The sequence below is a fragment of the Phocoena phocoena genome, chromosome 9 (genome assembly GCF_963924675.1).
Source record: "Phocoena phocoena chromosome 9, mPhoPho1.1, whole genome shotgun sequence".
NCBI classification, from domain to species: Eukaryota; Metazoa; Chordata; class Mammalia; order Artiodactyla; family Phocoenidae; genus Phocoena; species Phocoena phocoena.
Window position 1 is genome coordinate 25,092,156 of NC_089227.1, and position 17,424 is coordinate 25,109,579.

Consider the following 17,424-nt stretch of genomic DNA (forward strand, 5'->3'; position numbering starts at 1 on the left):
GAGAGTCTGGGCATTAACTTTAATATTCCAAGAAGAGCAAAATTAAGTGCACAAACTGCTAATTAACTCCCAACTAGTATTCTCCCTATTCTCTCTTCAGTAATGGAGTCCTCTATTTTATTTGGGTACATGCTTATCGAAGGGGAAAGAAAATTATGTTCCGTATCTGTTCTATCCGTATCTAGGCAAGACTAGTCACTAAGTTGGGGACAACGGGTGCAGATAGAAATGCTGTCTGCAATTTCCAGAACATACCCTTAAAGGCAAAGTGTGTGTCCTTCAGTGCCATCTGCCTCCTTCCTGATGCATAGAATGCAAAAATCATTGTGGATATGGGAGCATCCATTTTGGACCAAAATATGGAAAAGTTACACTGAGGAGAGCAAAAAACATGAGAGAAGGACTGTAGGGCCTGGACGATGGAGAGTTGTTATATTAGGCCTTGCACACAGAATGTGACATGAGAGAGGAATAATCTTTTGGCTTGTCTTAGCACTTTTACTTTAAGACTCTCTGTAATAGCCAAACCAATATACTAATCATAAAACATGATTCATTTTTATTCACTATCTAAGGGTTTACAAGAGCAATAGTATTAACATATCTAAAGGGCTATGAACTTCCCCAACAAAAAGTTTTAGTGAAGTATAAAATGTATTGTCTTACATTTCTTTATAAATTCTCAAAAATTTTATGTGAAATAGTCCAACTCCAGCAAACTTGACAAAGTTAGCAGGATGTCAAGAATATGCAGAACTAAAATGAAATTTATGGATCACCGAGTCAACTGTAGCATGTCTTAGATGAGAGAAAAACAGTTTGAATTTAAATATGTTTTAATGCCCTTAGGCAACTACAGTTTTAAGGCTGGACTGGTACATGAATCCAACTAAACCTGCTAGGGCAGCTTGTTTGTAAAGCCAATCACCCTAGTATACCTACGTTTACCCTGGAATTTAATGTAAAACTTTTAATACTCACATCGAGATCATCCTTTGCATTGTAGTAGACAACTTCATTGCTCTATGAAAAAAGGAAAAAAAAAAGAATGCTTTAGTGATTTGATTAAAAACATAATAATATACTGGATCAAACACTGAATACATTTTATTCATATTTTAAATAATAAAACTCTCATAGTATTCCTTTTACAATATATTCCACAAAGATCGAAAAGATTAGCCAATATTTTCTAAGAACATATTCAAACACTATAGCAGTGATATTAGAAAAGCACATCTTGTACTGCGGGAAAACTTCTCAGCATAGGTCTGAGAACAATTTGTGAAGAAAAAGATTTTTGAATTCCTAATGCAAATAAGTTATATATATATACACACACACATACATACAAACACACACACCTAAATAATGAAATGATAAATAGGATAATTCAAGAAAAGTGAATACTGTAAGTGGCTGCTTAAGAGTTTGCTGAAACCATGACTTTTAAAAAATATACATCTAACATTGAAATTATTCTTGAAGAAAGGTATATCTGCACTATACTGGCAGGAATTCCTTCAGGAGATTCAGATAAGGGATTAAGAGTATCTGTGAAATTAGATAGCAAAGAATATCAGATAATCCAACATACTAATGTTCTCATATTCTACCAAAGTATCGAGTGAGTGTTGGCTTTTCAAGAATGAAAGTGTGTGGACATTTCTGCTAGCCATCAACGTCGCTGAATATGCCATAAATATAAAGTATGGACATAAATTGTGTTACAGAGGCAAAATGGACAGGAAAAAATGGATAAAACAATTATCAATGAATTTTAAATTCTGTCTACAAGGCTAGTTCAGTGCAATATAAAAATAATCTGCATATACTGATATCTTTTTTCTTTCTTCTCCTCCTGAACTGTTTGAAGATACGTATTACCCATCTTCTGTACATCTTTAGTAGTAACTTGGGTACCGTGTAAAAGTGCATTTTTCTGTGTCTCTTAAACATTTACAGACATGGACAATATAAAACTTTGTTAAAAGAAAACACAATTCACAAAAATGTTTAAAAATCGCTTGGGAAAAATAGACTAAATTAGTGCTTCTCAAAGTATGTTCTAAAGAAAATCACTAGTTCTTGAAGCTACAGTCGACCTTATATGGGCAAAAGTAGTCTGTGGTCATGATTTTACAATAAACAATAAAGTTAAAATTGTGTCTTTTCAGCAGGAAGTCATACAGCCTTATTGTATGAATGCACATTATAAATCTCCAAGAGGAAAAGAGATCTTGTTTCGTTTCCAAATTTTTGCCACAGATTCTGCCCCCGTTTTTTTATTTGAGAAACATACCATGATAATGAAGATCTGTAAAATATAGGTATCTCTGAAGACCAAATAACCAAACCAAAAACTACATAGATGAATATAAGAACATATGATTTGTAATACTGAATGAAATCCATGAGTTTCAATTTATTTCATTTAGAATCATTAAAACTTTTAAAATTACCATTTAATTGTTTTTTTAAAAAGAACTAAGTAGCTAGAGAATTTTCACATACATAAAAGTTCTACTTCCTGGAAGATAGTTCTGTAACAAAGTTAAAATACAATGTCAGAACTCATCACGTACAGGAAGAAAGAGAATCTTCTGAATTCCCCTGAGATCCAAATCCAATTACCAGTTTATTGATCCCTCATGGAACCCTGTAATTTATACTCAGGAGACAATTTTCAATCTAGAATGTGGATTCCATCAAAAGTTAAAACACTGAAAGAGTTTACTTCATTTTAGATATTATGTCTGCCAACTGATTGCTTACATTTACAGAAATGAAACGTGTGGAAAACAAGGTGAAACTGCATTAAATTTCAAGCGGTTCAGCAGCATCATTTTCAACATTCATTCAATACCTATTTGTATATATTTCTGCGCCAAAAAAGACACAAAATAAGTTAAACACATCTACCCCTATTTTTAGGTAAAATAACATGTTCAGATGACTATATAAAACAATTTATTTGTCTAGGATTACAATTGGCCCCTGGTGCCAGAGCTAATGGACTGAACTGATTAGTCAAATTTTCTTCTTATGTGTGACACATGGTCACATTAACAAAGAGAATTTACTTATTAAACCTAAGATGAAGAGTATCACATACAGTGTCAGAAGAGGGTAAAGTATGATAAATGCTAGTTTTCACTCAAACTAAGTATTTTGACTCTACCAAGATAAACTGTGATTGATAAAATGAAAATGGAGAAAACCTAAGTTTATTTGAGAATTTCCAAATGTTTCTTTTCTTTGTTACTGTATTATTTTTTACATAAAGCCACACTACTTGCCTCTTCTTTTAGAAGGTCTACATTGCTTCTAAAACTGTCACTGAAAATGTGTATTCCTAAGTTTATTTAACTTTTATGCATTTGCACAAAATTTTCTGGACTTTGGAAGACGTATAATTCCAAAACCTGGCTTTTTTAAGTAAACTGGAAACAAAATACATTAGTCATAAAATAATACTGCAGGCCAAACATTGGTACTCCTTGTGACTAGGTATTTTATATTTCTACTTTTAAGAAGCTCTTTGCTTATACAACATCCATTTCTTACATGGTCAAAATATAAATGCAAAGGAAAACAAAGCGTGTCTTTTTTATAGAAAAACAACATACCTAGGAAGCACTTAATCAAACATGTGTGCTTAGACAGGTGGTCATGTTTCAATAAGAGAACACAGGCCTTAGTGGAATGTACAACTGATTACATCCACTGTCTTAAAACAAAATTTCTTCCCTCCAATAAATGACATTGCTTTTGACTCAGAAGCTTTTTTTTTTTTTTTTTTTTTTTGCGGTACGCGGGCCTCTCACTGTTGTGGTCTCTCCCGTTGCGGAGCACAGGTTCTGGACGCGCAGGCCCAGCGGCCATGGCTCACGGGCCCAGCCGCTCCGCGTCATGTGGGATCTTCCCAGATCAGGGCACGAACCCGTGTCCCCTGCATCAGCAGGCGGACTCTCAACCACTGCGCCACCAGGGAAGCCCTCAGAAGCTTTTTTTTAACCTCATTTTTTATAAATACACGTTCCTTTCTCAATCCTCAGACTGTGCATTGATAGCACGCACATTTCATTATTCCCTTACTCTATCTAGCAGAAAGGCTTGACTGATCAATTTTCGCAAAGATAAATCTCTACAGGGCATCAGGATTTGGGGAAACTGTAATTCTGCATTTAATCTGTCAACCTAGTCCACCTGCATGGCAGCATGATGCTAAAATAAATGGCAAACATTCATAGGGCCTTTAATTTGTATAATTATATAAAAACATTTTTTGTCTCAGTTCGTAGTGGCTTTTGTTTATATAGTTTCAGAATTATTTGGTTCAGAAATAATTTTGAAAGCAGGCTTGAGAAAAATCATAATTTGGTGGTCATAATTCTCTTTCCTATCACATTCATTTAGAGCCATTTCTTCTGCTTTATGGAAATACATATTAGCTCTATTATAAAATATATACATATATATATTCAGATGTGTGCAGCTACATTAAACTATATCTGTCTGAAATCACATCATGTAAGTCACTGAATCACCAAAATATATCCAGAAACAGTCTTAAGAGAATTGGGTTAAAGGACAGTTCTCAGGAATGAAAGACAACTCACACTGAATCAGCCCTACTTCTACGTCCTGATGTTTTTACAGGGATGACTTTTGGCTAAAATTAACTGTGTTAAAGGAAAATTAGGAGAGGATATTGTAGAAAAACAGTTAGATGATCTGAGTGGGGGAAGTTAGAGGGGAGGAGGAAGAGTATCAGCTGAATTCCTTCTCCCTTTATCCTGCCCCTGCCCCCATCTCACCTAGACTTTGTACAGGGAGGGGCTGGGGGTCTCACCACCAACAGAGGGAGCCACGCCCCCTTCATTCAACAGTACTCTGGCGCCTTCACTCTGTGCTAAGTGTTGGAGAAACAGAGATGAACACTATGGACACACTGACCTAAGAGGCAAGTTCTTGCCCTCCTGATTCACACATGACAAGATGAGCAGGCAGCTGGGCCAGTTGCCCCAAATCTGCTGTAACTGAAGAAGATCTCTTACTATCCTCGGATGGTAGGACCACATAAGCCAAAACCTTCCCAGGTTTCAAAATAGGCAAGAGTTAAGAATTTCAGATATTTGAGACGTTCCTCCTCTATTGATCAATTCAAGGATGTGTGTTTGAAAATGTGTGTGTGTGTGTTTCTTTCTGAATCATTTACCTACCCTATCACTCAAAATTCCCTCCGTCCCTTTTCCAGAGTGTACATAGTTATATCATTATCATTTAAGACTTTAAAACCATAGCATATAAACTAATTATCGCAGGCACAGATCGGAATTGAGTAATCTTCTTTCCCTACTATCCTTCTAGGTAAACATTTTCATGTAAATTATTAAACAACATCATCTTGGAAGGTATTTTACCTCCAAACACAGGTTTTCAGTGGATTTCAGTGCATTATGTGCAGTACGATAGGCTAAAGCTAGCAACAGCCTCAAACGAGATTCATAGATTAGTCAAACCTTTAGAGAGCAATTTTTCATAATTTAAGCACCATTAGATGACAAGAACAAACTGTTTCATTTCTGATTTTTAACCAAGTAGTTTATTTATTATCTCCTTGAAACAAATTTACCCAAATGGTTCACGCTAATACAATGCTGCTGTTTACTGAAATTTAAAACATCCCCTAGCAAGTTGAGAGATGAATGACTTTAGTTTCCCAGTGTCTTCTGGGAGTCAAAAATTAAATCTGGACAAAATAGACCATTCCATCTTAAAAATGTATATTGTGAGTGACAGTCCCTTGCATGCCACTTCCCTGTAAAACGTGGCCTCTGATGAATAGTTTATGTTAAAAATCTGAAGCATAAGTACAAAGCTTCAACCTAGGAGTAAGATATTGCCAAGGATAAAATTTAAATAATGGAACTGAAAATTAGGATTTTATAGGTAACATCTGAAATATATCACACATTCAAAACTCAAATAGACATTAACTTCCTGTCCAATTTACTAATTCTCTTTTCTCTGTTATACACTTGACTCTGCATATGATCCACAGCGTTGACCAATTTGGCGCAACTCTATTGCCTGTTAAATCACCTTTAAAAAAAAACCTCATTCTTACTGTCATTTTATCCTTCTTTAGTTCCAAATATGCTGTCAATAGGATGAATATTAAGGATACTCTTTGTCATAAATGAGCTGTGTTAATGATTCCTACCAACCAAGATCCACACTGTTTAGCTCAAATCATTTAAAATTCAAATTTTTTGATTATTATATCTTTGTAACAATTTGTCCTGGTAACCAGACACAGCACCACTATTGATTGTGCCCAAGTCAACCACGCTACATGACATGGGTTAACCAGCAGTACTGATTATAGCATTGTGTGAATAAAACAACTTAGCAAGGTGTTGGGGGAGGGTGTGTGTGTATACATCCATGTGTGTGTCCGAGAGGGGGTAAGAATGTAAGTGAACTTTCCAAAGATAGCTAAAAGTAGCTGAAGCAGTAAAGACAGTGGTTCTTGAAAAAGATATTTTTTATGCCATTCTATCTGTTTGGGGTTTGGAATGCATGAAATATTGCTTATGAAGATAAAAAGGGAAAATAAAGATGGGCACAGGTCCCTCTAGAGATCAATGTTACCAGATTACTGGACTGAAGGCATGTGATAAATCTACATGCATTCACATTACGTGACAAGAGATAATAAAGAAGATAATTAACGTAAAGTGTTGAGCACAGGGCCTGTTATTTTATATACTGAAAAAGAAATATCCACAGAATTTATCTATTAGCTTTATCTAGCACTTACATAGAAATTAACGTAAAATGCATACAATTTTATTTTCTTAGATCAGTTACTATGCTATGAGTCTATTTAATCATTTAAAGTCCTTTCTTCAAAGATTCCATACAGCAGAGTGGAGAAGAAATGATATTATAGCTGCTATTGCTATTTTTATTCTGATAAATTAAATGAGGTAATTTATAAGAAAGTCTAGTAAAATGGTAATTAAGTGTTGGTTCTATATGCAACCTGTCCATTAAATATGTTGTTATGCTCCAAACTCCTCTGTGATTCTAAGCACACTCTTTCCAACCCCACATCTCCTTTAAACATCCATCCTCATCCACTCCTGCCTAGAAAAACTCCGACTGTATATTTAACGCAAAATTTGTTTGTCCATCCTAACACCCAAACTGTGGAATCTTGCTGGAGAAAATTACACATGCACCCCTCACATAGAGTAAGTCAGTGGTTCTATGTTTTAAAAACTGCAGTAAACTTTGTTTCGTAATTTTTTTTTTAATTCAGAAACCCTCCTATCTTTGGGGAACTGTTTCTTCCAATCACATGATTCTGATGGCTGGCAAATCAAACCACCTTATTTCTCTGACCACAGAAAATAACAGGAGCCTAAATCTATCCAAAAATAGCATCTCATCTCCCTATTCCTTTTTCAGCAGAATATCATTTTCCAGGAGCGGTATGGTTGCAAACGCTGTACTGCTTAAAACCTAAATCTTGAGATTTAGGGGGAAGATGGCGTAAGAGTAAGACACGGAGATCACCTTCCTCCCCACAGATACACCAGAACTACATCTACACGTGGAAAAACTCCTACAGAACACCTACTGAACAATGGCAGAAGACCTCAGACCTCCCAAAAGGCAAGAAACTCCCCACGTACCTGGGTAGGGCAAAAGAAAAAAGAATAAACAGAGACAAAAGGATAGGGACGGGACCTGCACCAGTAGGAGAGCGCTGTGAAGGAGGACAGGTTTCCACACACTAGGAAACCCCTTCGCGGGCGGAGACTGCAGGTGGCGGAGGGGGAAAGCTTCGGAGCCGCAGAGAAGAGCGCAGCCACAGGGGTGCGGAGGGAAAAACGGAGAGAAAAACGCAGAGATTCCCGCACAGAGGATCGGTGCCGACCGGCACTCACCAGCCCGAGAGTCTTGTCTGCTCACCTGCCGGAGCGGGCGGGGCTGGGAGCTGAGGCTCGGGCTTCAGTCAGAGCGCAGAGTGAGGACTGGGGTTGGCGGCGTGAACACAGCCTGAAGGGGCTAGTGCACCACGGCTAGCCGGGAGGGAGTCCGGGAAAAGGTCAGGAGCTGCCGAAGAGGCAAAAGACTTTTTCTTCCCTCTTTGTTTCCTGGTGCGCGAGGAGAGGGGATTAAGAGCGCTGCTTAAAGGAGTTCCAGAGACCGGCGCGAGCCGCGGCTAAAAGAGCGGACGCCAGAGTCGGGCATGAGACGCTAAGGCTGCTGCTGCCGCCACCAAGAAGCCTGTGTGCAAGCACAGGTCACTATCCACACATCCCTTCCGGTGAGCCTGTGCAGCCGGCCACTGCCACAGTCCCGGGATCCAGGGAACTTCCCCACGAGAACGCACGGCGCGCCTCAGGCTGGTGCAACGTCATGCTGGCGTCTGCCGCCGCAGGCCCGCCCCGCACACAGTGCCCCTCCCTCCCCAGCCCCGGCCTGAGTGAGCCAGATTCCCCGAATCAGCCCCTCCTTTAACCCCGTCCTGTCTGAGCGAAGAACAGACGCCCTCCAGCGACTTACACGCAGAGGCGGGGCCAAATCCAAAGCTGAGCCCCGGGAGCTGTGAGAACAAAGAAAGGGAAATCTCTCCCAGCAGCCTCAGAAGCAGCGGATTAAAGCTCCACAATCAACTTGATGTACCCTGCATCTGGGGATTACATGAATAGACAACGAATCATCCGAAATTGAGGAAGTGGACTTTGAGAGCAAGATTTACAATTATTTCCCCTTTTCCTCTTTTTGTGAGTGTGTATGTGTATGCTTCTGTGTGAGATTTTGTCTGTATAGCTTTGCTTCCACCATTTGTCCTAGGGTTCTATCCGTCCGTATTAAAAAAATTTATTTTTCTTAATAATTATTTTTCATTTTCATAATTTTATTATACTTTATCTTACTTTATTTTACTTTATCTTCTTTCTTTTTTCCTTCCTTCCCTCCTTCCTTCCTTTCTCCCTCCCTCCCGCCCTCCCTCCTTTCTTTCTTTCCTTCTTTCCTTTTCTTTCTTTCCTTCCTTCCTTCCTTTCTTTCTACTAATTCTTTCTTTCTACCTTTTCTCCCTTTTATTCTGAGCCGTGTGGATGAAAGGCTCTTCGTGCTGCAGCCAGGAGTCACTGCAGTGCCTCTGAGGTGGGAGAGCCAACTTCAGGACACTAGTCCACAAGAGACCTCCCAGCTCCACATAATATCAAACAGCGAAAATCTCCCAGAGATCTCCATCTCAACACCAGCACCCAGCTTCACTCAATGACCAGCAAGCTACAGTGCTGGACACTGTATGCCAAACAACTAGCAAGACAGGAACACAAACTGACCCATTAGCAGAGAGGCTGCCTAAAATCATAATAAGTTCACAGACACCCCAAAACACACCACCAGACGTGGACCTGCCCACCAGAAAGATAAGATCCAGCCTCATCCACCAGAACACAGGCAATAGTCCCCTCCACCAGAAAGCCTACACAACCCACTGAACCAACCTTAGCCACTGGCGACAGACATCAAAAACAACAGGAACTACGAACCTGCAGCCTGCAAAAAGGAGACCCCAAACACAGTAAGATAAGCAAAATGAGAAGACAGAAAAACACACAGCAGTTGAAGGAGCAAGGCAAAAACCGACCAGACCTAACAAATGAAGAGGAAATAGGCAGTCTACCTGGAAAAGAATTCAGAATAATGATAGTAAAGATGATCCAAAATCTTGGAAATAGAATAGACAAAAGGCAAGAAACATTTAACAAGGACCTAGAAGAACTGAAGATGAAACAAGCAATGATGGACAACACAATAAATAAAATTAACAATACTCTAGATGGGATCAATAGCAGAATAACTGAGGCAGAAGAATGGATAAGTGACCTGGAAGATAAAATAATGGAAATAACTACTGCAGAGCAGATTAAAGAAAGAAGAATGAAAAGAACAGAGGACAGTCTCAGAGACATCTGAGACAACATTAAATGCACCAACATTCGAATTATAGGGGCTCCAGAAGAAGAAGAGAAAAAGAAAGGGACTGAGAAAATATGTGAAGAGATTATAGTTGAAAACTTCCCTAATATGGGAAAGGAAATAGTTAATCAAGTCCAGGAAGCACAGAGAGTCCCATACAGGATAAATCCAAGGAGAAATACGCTGAGACACATATTAATCAAACTATCAAATATTAAATACAAAGAAAACATTAAAAGCAGCAAGGGAAAAACAACAAATAACACACAAGGGAATCTCCATAAGGTTAACAGCTGATCTTTCAGCAGAAACTCTGCAAGCCAGAAGGGACTGGCAGGACATATTTAAAGTGATGAAGGAGAAAAACCTGCAACCAAGATTACTCTACCCAGCAAGGATCTCATTCAGATTTGATAGAGAAATTAAAACCTTTACATACAAGCAAAAGCTGAGAGACTCTAGCACCACCAAACCAGCTTTACAACAAATGCTAAAGGAATTTCTCTAGGCAAGAAACATAAGAGAAGGAAAAGACCTACAATAATGAACACAAAACAATTAAGAAAATGGGAATAGGAACATACATATCGATAATTACCTTAAATGCAAATGGACTAAATGCTCCAACCAAAAAACACAGATTGGCTGAATGGATACAAAAACAAGAGCCATATATATGCTGTCTACAAGAGACCTACTTCAGACCTAGAGACACATACAGACTGAAAGTAAGGGGATGGAAAAAGATATTCCATGCAAATGGAAACCAAAAGAAAGCTGGAGTACCAATTCTCATATCAGACAAAATAGACAAAATAGACTTTAAAATAAAGACTATTAGAAGAGACAAAGAAGGACACTACATAATGATCAAGGGATCGATCCAAGAAGAAGATATAACAGTTGTAAATATTTATGCACCCAACATAGGAGCACCTCAATACATAAGGCAAATACTAACAGCCATAAAAGGGGATATAGACAGTAACACATTCATAGTAAGGAACTTTAACACCCCACTTTCACCAATGAACAGATCATCCGAAATGAAAATAAATAAGGAAACACAAGCTTTAAATGATACATTAAACAAGATGGACTTAATTGATACTTATAGGACATTCCATCCAAAAACAACAGAATACACATTTTTCTCAAGTGCTCATGGAACATTCTCTAGGACAGCTCATATCTTGGCTCACAAATCAAGCCTCAGTAAATTTAAGAAAATTGAAATTGTATCAAGTATCTTTTCCGACCACAACACTATGAGACTAGATATCAATTACAGCAAAAGATCTGCAAAAAATACAAACACATGTAGGCTAACCAATGCACTACTTAATAACGAAGTGATCACTGAAGAAATCAAAGAGGAAATTAAAAAATACCTAGAAATAAATAACAATGGAGACACGACGACACAAAACCTATGGGATGCAGCAAAAGCAGTTCTAAGAGGGAAGTTTATAGCAATACAATCCTGCCTTAAGAAACAGGAAACATCTCGAATAAACAACCTAACCTTGCACCTAAAGCAATTAGAGGAAAGAAAAACAAAAAAACCCCAAAGTTAGCAGAAGGAAAGAAATCATAAAAATCAGATCAAAAATAAATGAAAAAGAATGAAGGAAATGATAGCAAAGATCAATAAAACTAAAAGCTGGTTCTTTGAGAAGATAAAAATAATTGATAAACCATTAGCCAGACTCATCAAGAAAAAAAGGGAAAAGACTCAAATCAATAGAATTAGAAATGAAAAAGGAGAAGTAACAACTGACACTGCAAAAATACAAAAGATCATGAGAGATTACTACAGACAACTCTATGCCAATAAAATGGACAAACTGGAAGAAATGGACAAATTCTTAGAAATGCACAACCTTCAGAGACTGAATCAGGAAGAAATAGAAAATATGAACAGACCAATCACAAGCACTGAAATTGAAACTGTGATTTAAAATGTTCCAACAAACAAAAGCCCAGGACCAGATGGCTTCACAGGCGAATTCTATCAAACATTTAGAGAAGAGCTAACACCTATCCTTCCCAAACTCTTCCTAAATACAGCAGAGGGAGGACCACTCCCAAACTCATTCTACGAGGCCACCATCACCTTGATACCAAAACCAGACAAAGATGTCACAAAGAAAGAAATCTACAGGCCAATATCACTGATGAACATAGATGCAAAAATTCTCAACAAAATACTAGCAAACAGAATCCAACAGCACATTAAAAGGATCATACACCATGATTAAGTGGGGTTTATTCCAGGAATGCAAGGATTCTTCAATATACGCAAATCAATCAGTGTGATAAACCATATTAACAAATTGAAGGAGAAAAACCATATGATCATCTCAATTGATGCAGAGAAAGCTTTCGACAAAATTCAACACCCATTTATGATAAAAACCCTGCAAAAAGTAGGCATAGAGGGAACTTTCCTCAACATAATAAAGGCCATATATGACAAACCCACAGCCAACATCGTCCTCAATGGTGAAAAACAAAGCATTTCCACGAAGATCAGGAACAAGACAAGGTTGCCCACTCTCACCACTCTTATTCAAGATAGTTTTGGAAGTTTTAGCCACAGCAATCAGAGAAGGAAATAAAAGGAATCCAAATGGGAAAACAAGAAGTAAAGCTGTCACTGTTTGCAGATGACATGATACTATACATAGAGAATCCTAAAGATGCTACCAGAAAACTACTAGAGCTAATCAAGGAATTTGGTAAAGTTGCAGGACACAAAATTAATGCACAGAAATCTCTGGCATTCCTATACACTAATGATGAAAAATCTGAAAGTGAAATCAAGAAAACACTCCCATTTACCCTTGCAACAAAAAGAATAAAATATCTAGGAATAAACCTAAGGAGACAAAAGACCTGTATGCAGAAAATTATAAGACACTGATGAAAGAAATTAAAGATGATACAAATAGATGGAGAGATATACCATGTTCTTGGATTGGAAGAATCAACATTGTGAAAATGACTCTACTACCCAAAGCAATCTACAGATTCAATGCAATCCCTATTCAACTACCAATGGCATTTTTCACAGAACTAGAACAAAAGATTTCACAATTTGTATGGAAACACAAAAGACCCCGAATAGCCAAAGCAATTTTGAGAACGAAAAATGAAGCTGGAGGAATCAGGCTCCCTGACTTCAGACTATACTACAAAGCTACAGTAACCAAGACAGTATGGTACTGGCATAAAAACAGAAAGATAGATCAATGGAACAGGATAGAAAGCCCAGAGATTAAACCCACGCACATATGGTCACCTTATCTTTGATAAAGGAGGCAGGAATGTACAATGGAGAAAGGGGCTGGGAAAACTGGACAGGTACATGTAAAAGTATGAGATTAGATCACTCCCTAACACCATACCCAAAAATAAGCTCAAAATGGATTAAAGACCTAAATGTAAGGCCAGAAACTATCAAACTCTTAGAGGAAAACATAGGCAGAACACTCTATGACATAAATCACAGCAAGATTCTTTTTGGCCCACCTCCCAGAGAAATGGAAATAAAAATAAAAATAAACAAATGGGACCTAATGAAACTTAAAAGCTTTTGCACAGCAAAGGAAACCGTAAACAAGACCAAAAGACAACCCTCAGAATGGGAGAAAATATTTGCAAATGAAGCAACTGACAAAGGATTAATCTCTAAAATTTACAAGCAGCTCATGCAGCTCAATAACAAAAAAACAAACAACCCAATCCAAAAATGGGCAGAAGACGTAAATAGACATTTCTCCAAAGAAGATATACAGACTGCCAAGAAACCTATGAAAGAATGCTCAACATCATTAATCATTAGAGAAATGCAAGTCAAAACTACAATGAGATATCATCTCACACCAGTCAGAATGGCCATCATCAAAAAATCTAGAAACAATAAATGCTGGAGAGGGTGTGGAGAAAAGGGGACACTCTTGCACTGCTGGTGGGAATGTGAATTCGTAGAGCCACTATGGAGAACCATATGGAGGTTCCTTTAAAAACTACAAATAGAACTACCATATGACCCAGCAATCCCACTACTGGGCATATACCCTGAGAAAACCATAATTCAAAAAGGGTCATGTACCAAAATGTTCGTTGCAGCTCTATTTTCAATAGCCCGGAGATGGAAACAACCTAAGTGTCCATCATCAGATGAATGGATAAAGAAGATGTGGCACAAATATACAATGGAATATTACTCAGCCATAAAAAGAAACGAAATTGAGCTATTTGTAATGAGGTGGATAGACCTACAGTCTGTCATACAGAGTGAAGTAAGTCAGAAAGAGAAAGACAAATACCGTATGCTAACTCATACATATGGAATTTAAGGGGAAAAAATGTCATGAAGAACCTAGGGGTAAGACAGGAATAAAGACACAGACCTACTAGAGAATGGGCTTCAGGATATGGGAAGGGGTAAGGGTAAGCTGTGACAAAGCGAGAGAGAGGCATGGACATAGATACACTACCAAATGTAGGGTAGATAGCTAGTGGGAAGCAGCCGCATAGCACAGGGAGATCGGCTTGGTGCTTTGTGACCACCTGGAGGGGTGGGATAGGGAGGGTGGGAGGGAGGGAGATGCAATAGGGAAGAGTTATGGGAACATATGTATATGTATAACTGATTCACTTTGTTATAAAGCAGAAACTAACACACCATTGTAAAGCAATTATACTCTAATAAAGATGTTAAAAAAAACCCCAAAAAAACCTGAATCTTGTGTCAGAGGTTACCTGTATCTGTTGGCTTCTTCATGACAGAACCAATAATTTTTTTTTCTTAAGCTTGTTACAAGGTGCTAACGCCTACAACTGATAGTACTAATGCAAATACCACACTACCTACGATGTGTTTTTCCATTCTAATTTCCTGTTAGTAACAGTCAATAGTATTTGCTTGAATTTTAATTTTCTGTTGGTGGCATTATCAGACTATAACTGTTCTGGAACGAACTCCCCTCTCTGTGTCTTGGATGTCAGCCCCTCCTACATCCTGAAAGATCCCATTCCTTCATCCCTTGTCTTTCCTGTGTGTCCACCTTCTCTTTAATCACGTTCAGTGGTTTGCAAAGAAGATTTGTAGGATAAAAATCCAGATGTGCTGTGGCATCTTTTTTTGTCTAAAAGTTAAAATTCTAGTAGAAGATTAAAACAAAAAATCAAAGAAGGCACGAGATGAAAATTTTCTTAGCTCATATATAAAGAGAAACCATTAATACTTTTCTACCACTTCTCTAATGAACTAAAGGAAAAAAATCTCTTAGTGTCAAGTTAATATTTTGTGAGTAGTAAATCAGCAAGTAATTACCATTAAAAATAATTTCTATCAATTTCTTTATCTCAACTCACTAGCCTTTAGAAATTAGTTGCACTATACAGCATGGAATGACTACATAAATTTTGATTATATCCTTGAGTATCACAGTTTCTATCAAAGAAGATGAAAGTAGAATGCTATTGCTAAGAGGTTGCTCAATGAGCAATGATTATAGTGAAAAAATACACACATCTATCCCTTCTCTGAACTCTCAGTGTTCATTCAGAAGAATAAATATATATTGAGCTCTGTATATATGCCAAGCTCTGTGCTAGAAACCTAAATACATGTGCTTTTTTGAGAACCTGTTAAAATTAAATCAGTGAGTAAGATATTACCAATCTCAATTTTGTATATTTGAAAGCCAGGACTAACAGTAGTCAATCCGAGACTAACAGAGGTCTTCTTATCCCTAATTGAGTACTTACTCCTCACATATCCTGCTGCTATGAATGCGGAATGATCTACTTCTTAGAGACAGTGAGTTCCTTATATACTCAATGTCCACCTAGTAATAAAGAGAATGGCTAATAATCTTTGAGGCACATTCAGTCGTCTTAGCTGTTCTTTTAACATCGCCTTACCATTTGTTTTAAAATGTGAATTGAATTTAATACTAATTTCTTTAGCTTACTGGAAGAAAAAACTAGAAACTAATTTTGGCTTTCCTTTAAAAAAGCTTGCTTCTGTTACTTTAAGCAAACACCATCTTATAGTATTTATCAGTTAATTGCCAGTATATATTTGCAATATAGTTGTTGTTTTTTTTTAAGTCGCCATTATGGTGCTCGTAAATTGAAGTACTACTTAATACCTGGCCCACCACATTAACCAATCAACCAGCAAGGCCCTCTAAGAGCCACCAAAGCAAGAGAGAATAAATTCAGGTGTCTTACTATGTTTAATGACCTAGTTACAAACATGCTCACGTACTCAAGCCTCAAGCTATACTTATTATGAGGCTCATGACACAATTGGAACTATCATCCTAGATGAAAAAAACACATAATATTCACCAAATTCATTTCTTCTACATAAAATGTTCATTATTTCTACATAAAATAAGAATTTTTAAAAACGGAGAGAAAAATTGTTTTAAGTAGAGACACGTTCTATTATGTGCACATTCGATGCTATTGTCTGAACTGTATGAACTACCACTGAATGGACAGATAAATGGATAAATGACCATCATGAGCTTATAAGGAACTATTTTAGAAATTCTAGAGTAAAAATAACAACCAAACGCACACACATATACATGCATGCACACACACACACACACACACACAATGCATCAGAGTAGAGAAAAAGTATATAGCCTTTAAAAAGCTTCAAATAAGTTAAAACATGGACCACTTTCACTCTTATAAGAAACCAAGGCGGAATTCCAAGTGGACTGTGATCTCAGAGTTCTGTGGTCTTGAACTTCAGAGGAGATCAATTCCTATTAAACATTAAGAGCTATAGCAATTTATTTCTGCATCTGATAAACTTTAATAAGAATCTGCCTGTAAGCTTTTTTAGTGTCCCAAAGGATATCGATAAATATATTATTTAAACTATAGGATAAAAGCCAAAGTAGAATATAAGAAGATAAATATGTTATTTTCATCCACCAAATCTCCCAGGAAACTCAGTCGAGAATTGAACAAACATATCTCTAATACTGAGGACCTTGCTTTAATCTCCTTTATCTGTGTTTCTAATGAAGCTTGGGGTATAATCAACTAAAACATTAAAATTTAATCCACCAAAATATTCCATTTTCTATGCTTCTTCCTATTGATTTAGACAATTCACAGATTTTCCTGGCTCATGATCAAAGTTAACAGCACTTGATCATAACAATATATGATGTCCTAGTAATAGAGTTGTATTAATTTTTCCAAATGTAATATTAGCACTCCCTTTCCAAATTAATCATTATCAACTTCAGAATATTATAATGCTAAAGCAAAATATACAGACTTACACTATGGCCATTGAATTACTGAAAATAAAATAATTTGGCTAAAATCAGACCTTCAAAGAACAGTAAATTGGTAATCACT

At 37.2% G+C, this 17,424-nt stretch overlaps 1 protein-coding gene across 7 annotated transcripts in view; it reads right to left on the minus strand.

Moving 5' to 3' along the window:
- Positions 1–17,424, minus strand: part of CACNA2D1 (calcium voltage-gated channel auxiliary subunit alpha2delta 1) — a 504,876-nt gene that overhangs the window by 202,406 nt on the left and 285,046 nt on the right. For all 7 annotated transcript variants that reach the window (XM_065883782.1, XM_065883785.1, XM_065883783.1 and 4 more), the window contains exon 5: positions 982–1,023. In XM_065883782.1, the coding sequence (XP_065739854.1) occupies positions 982–1,023 (42 nt within the window). The remainder of the gene's footprint in view (positions 1–981; positions 1,024–17,424) is intronic.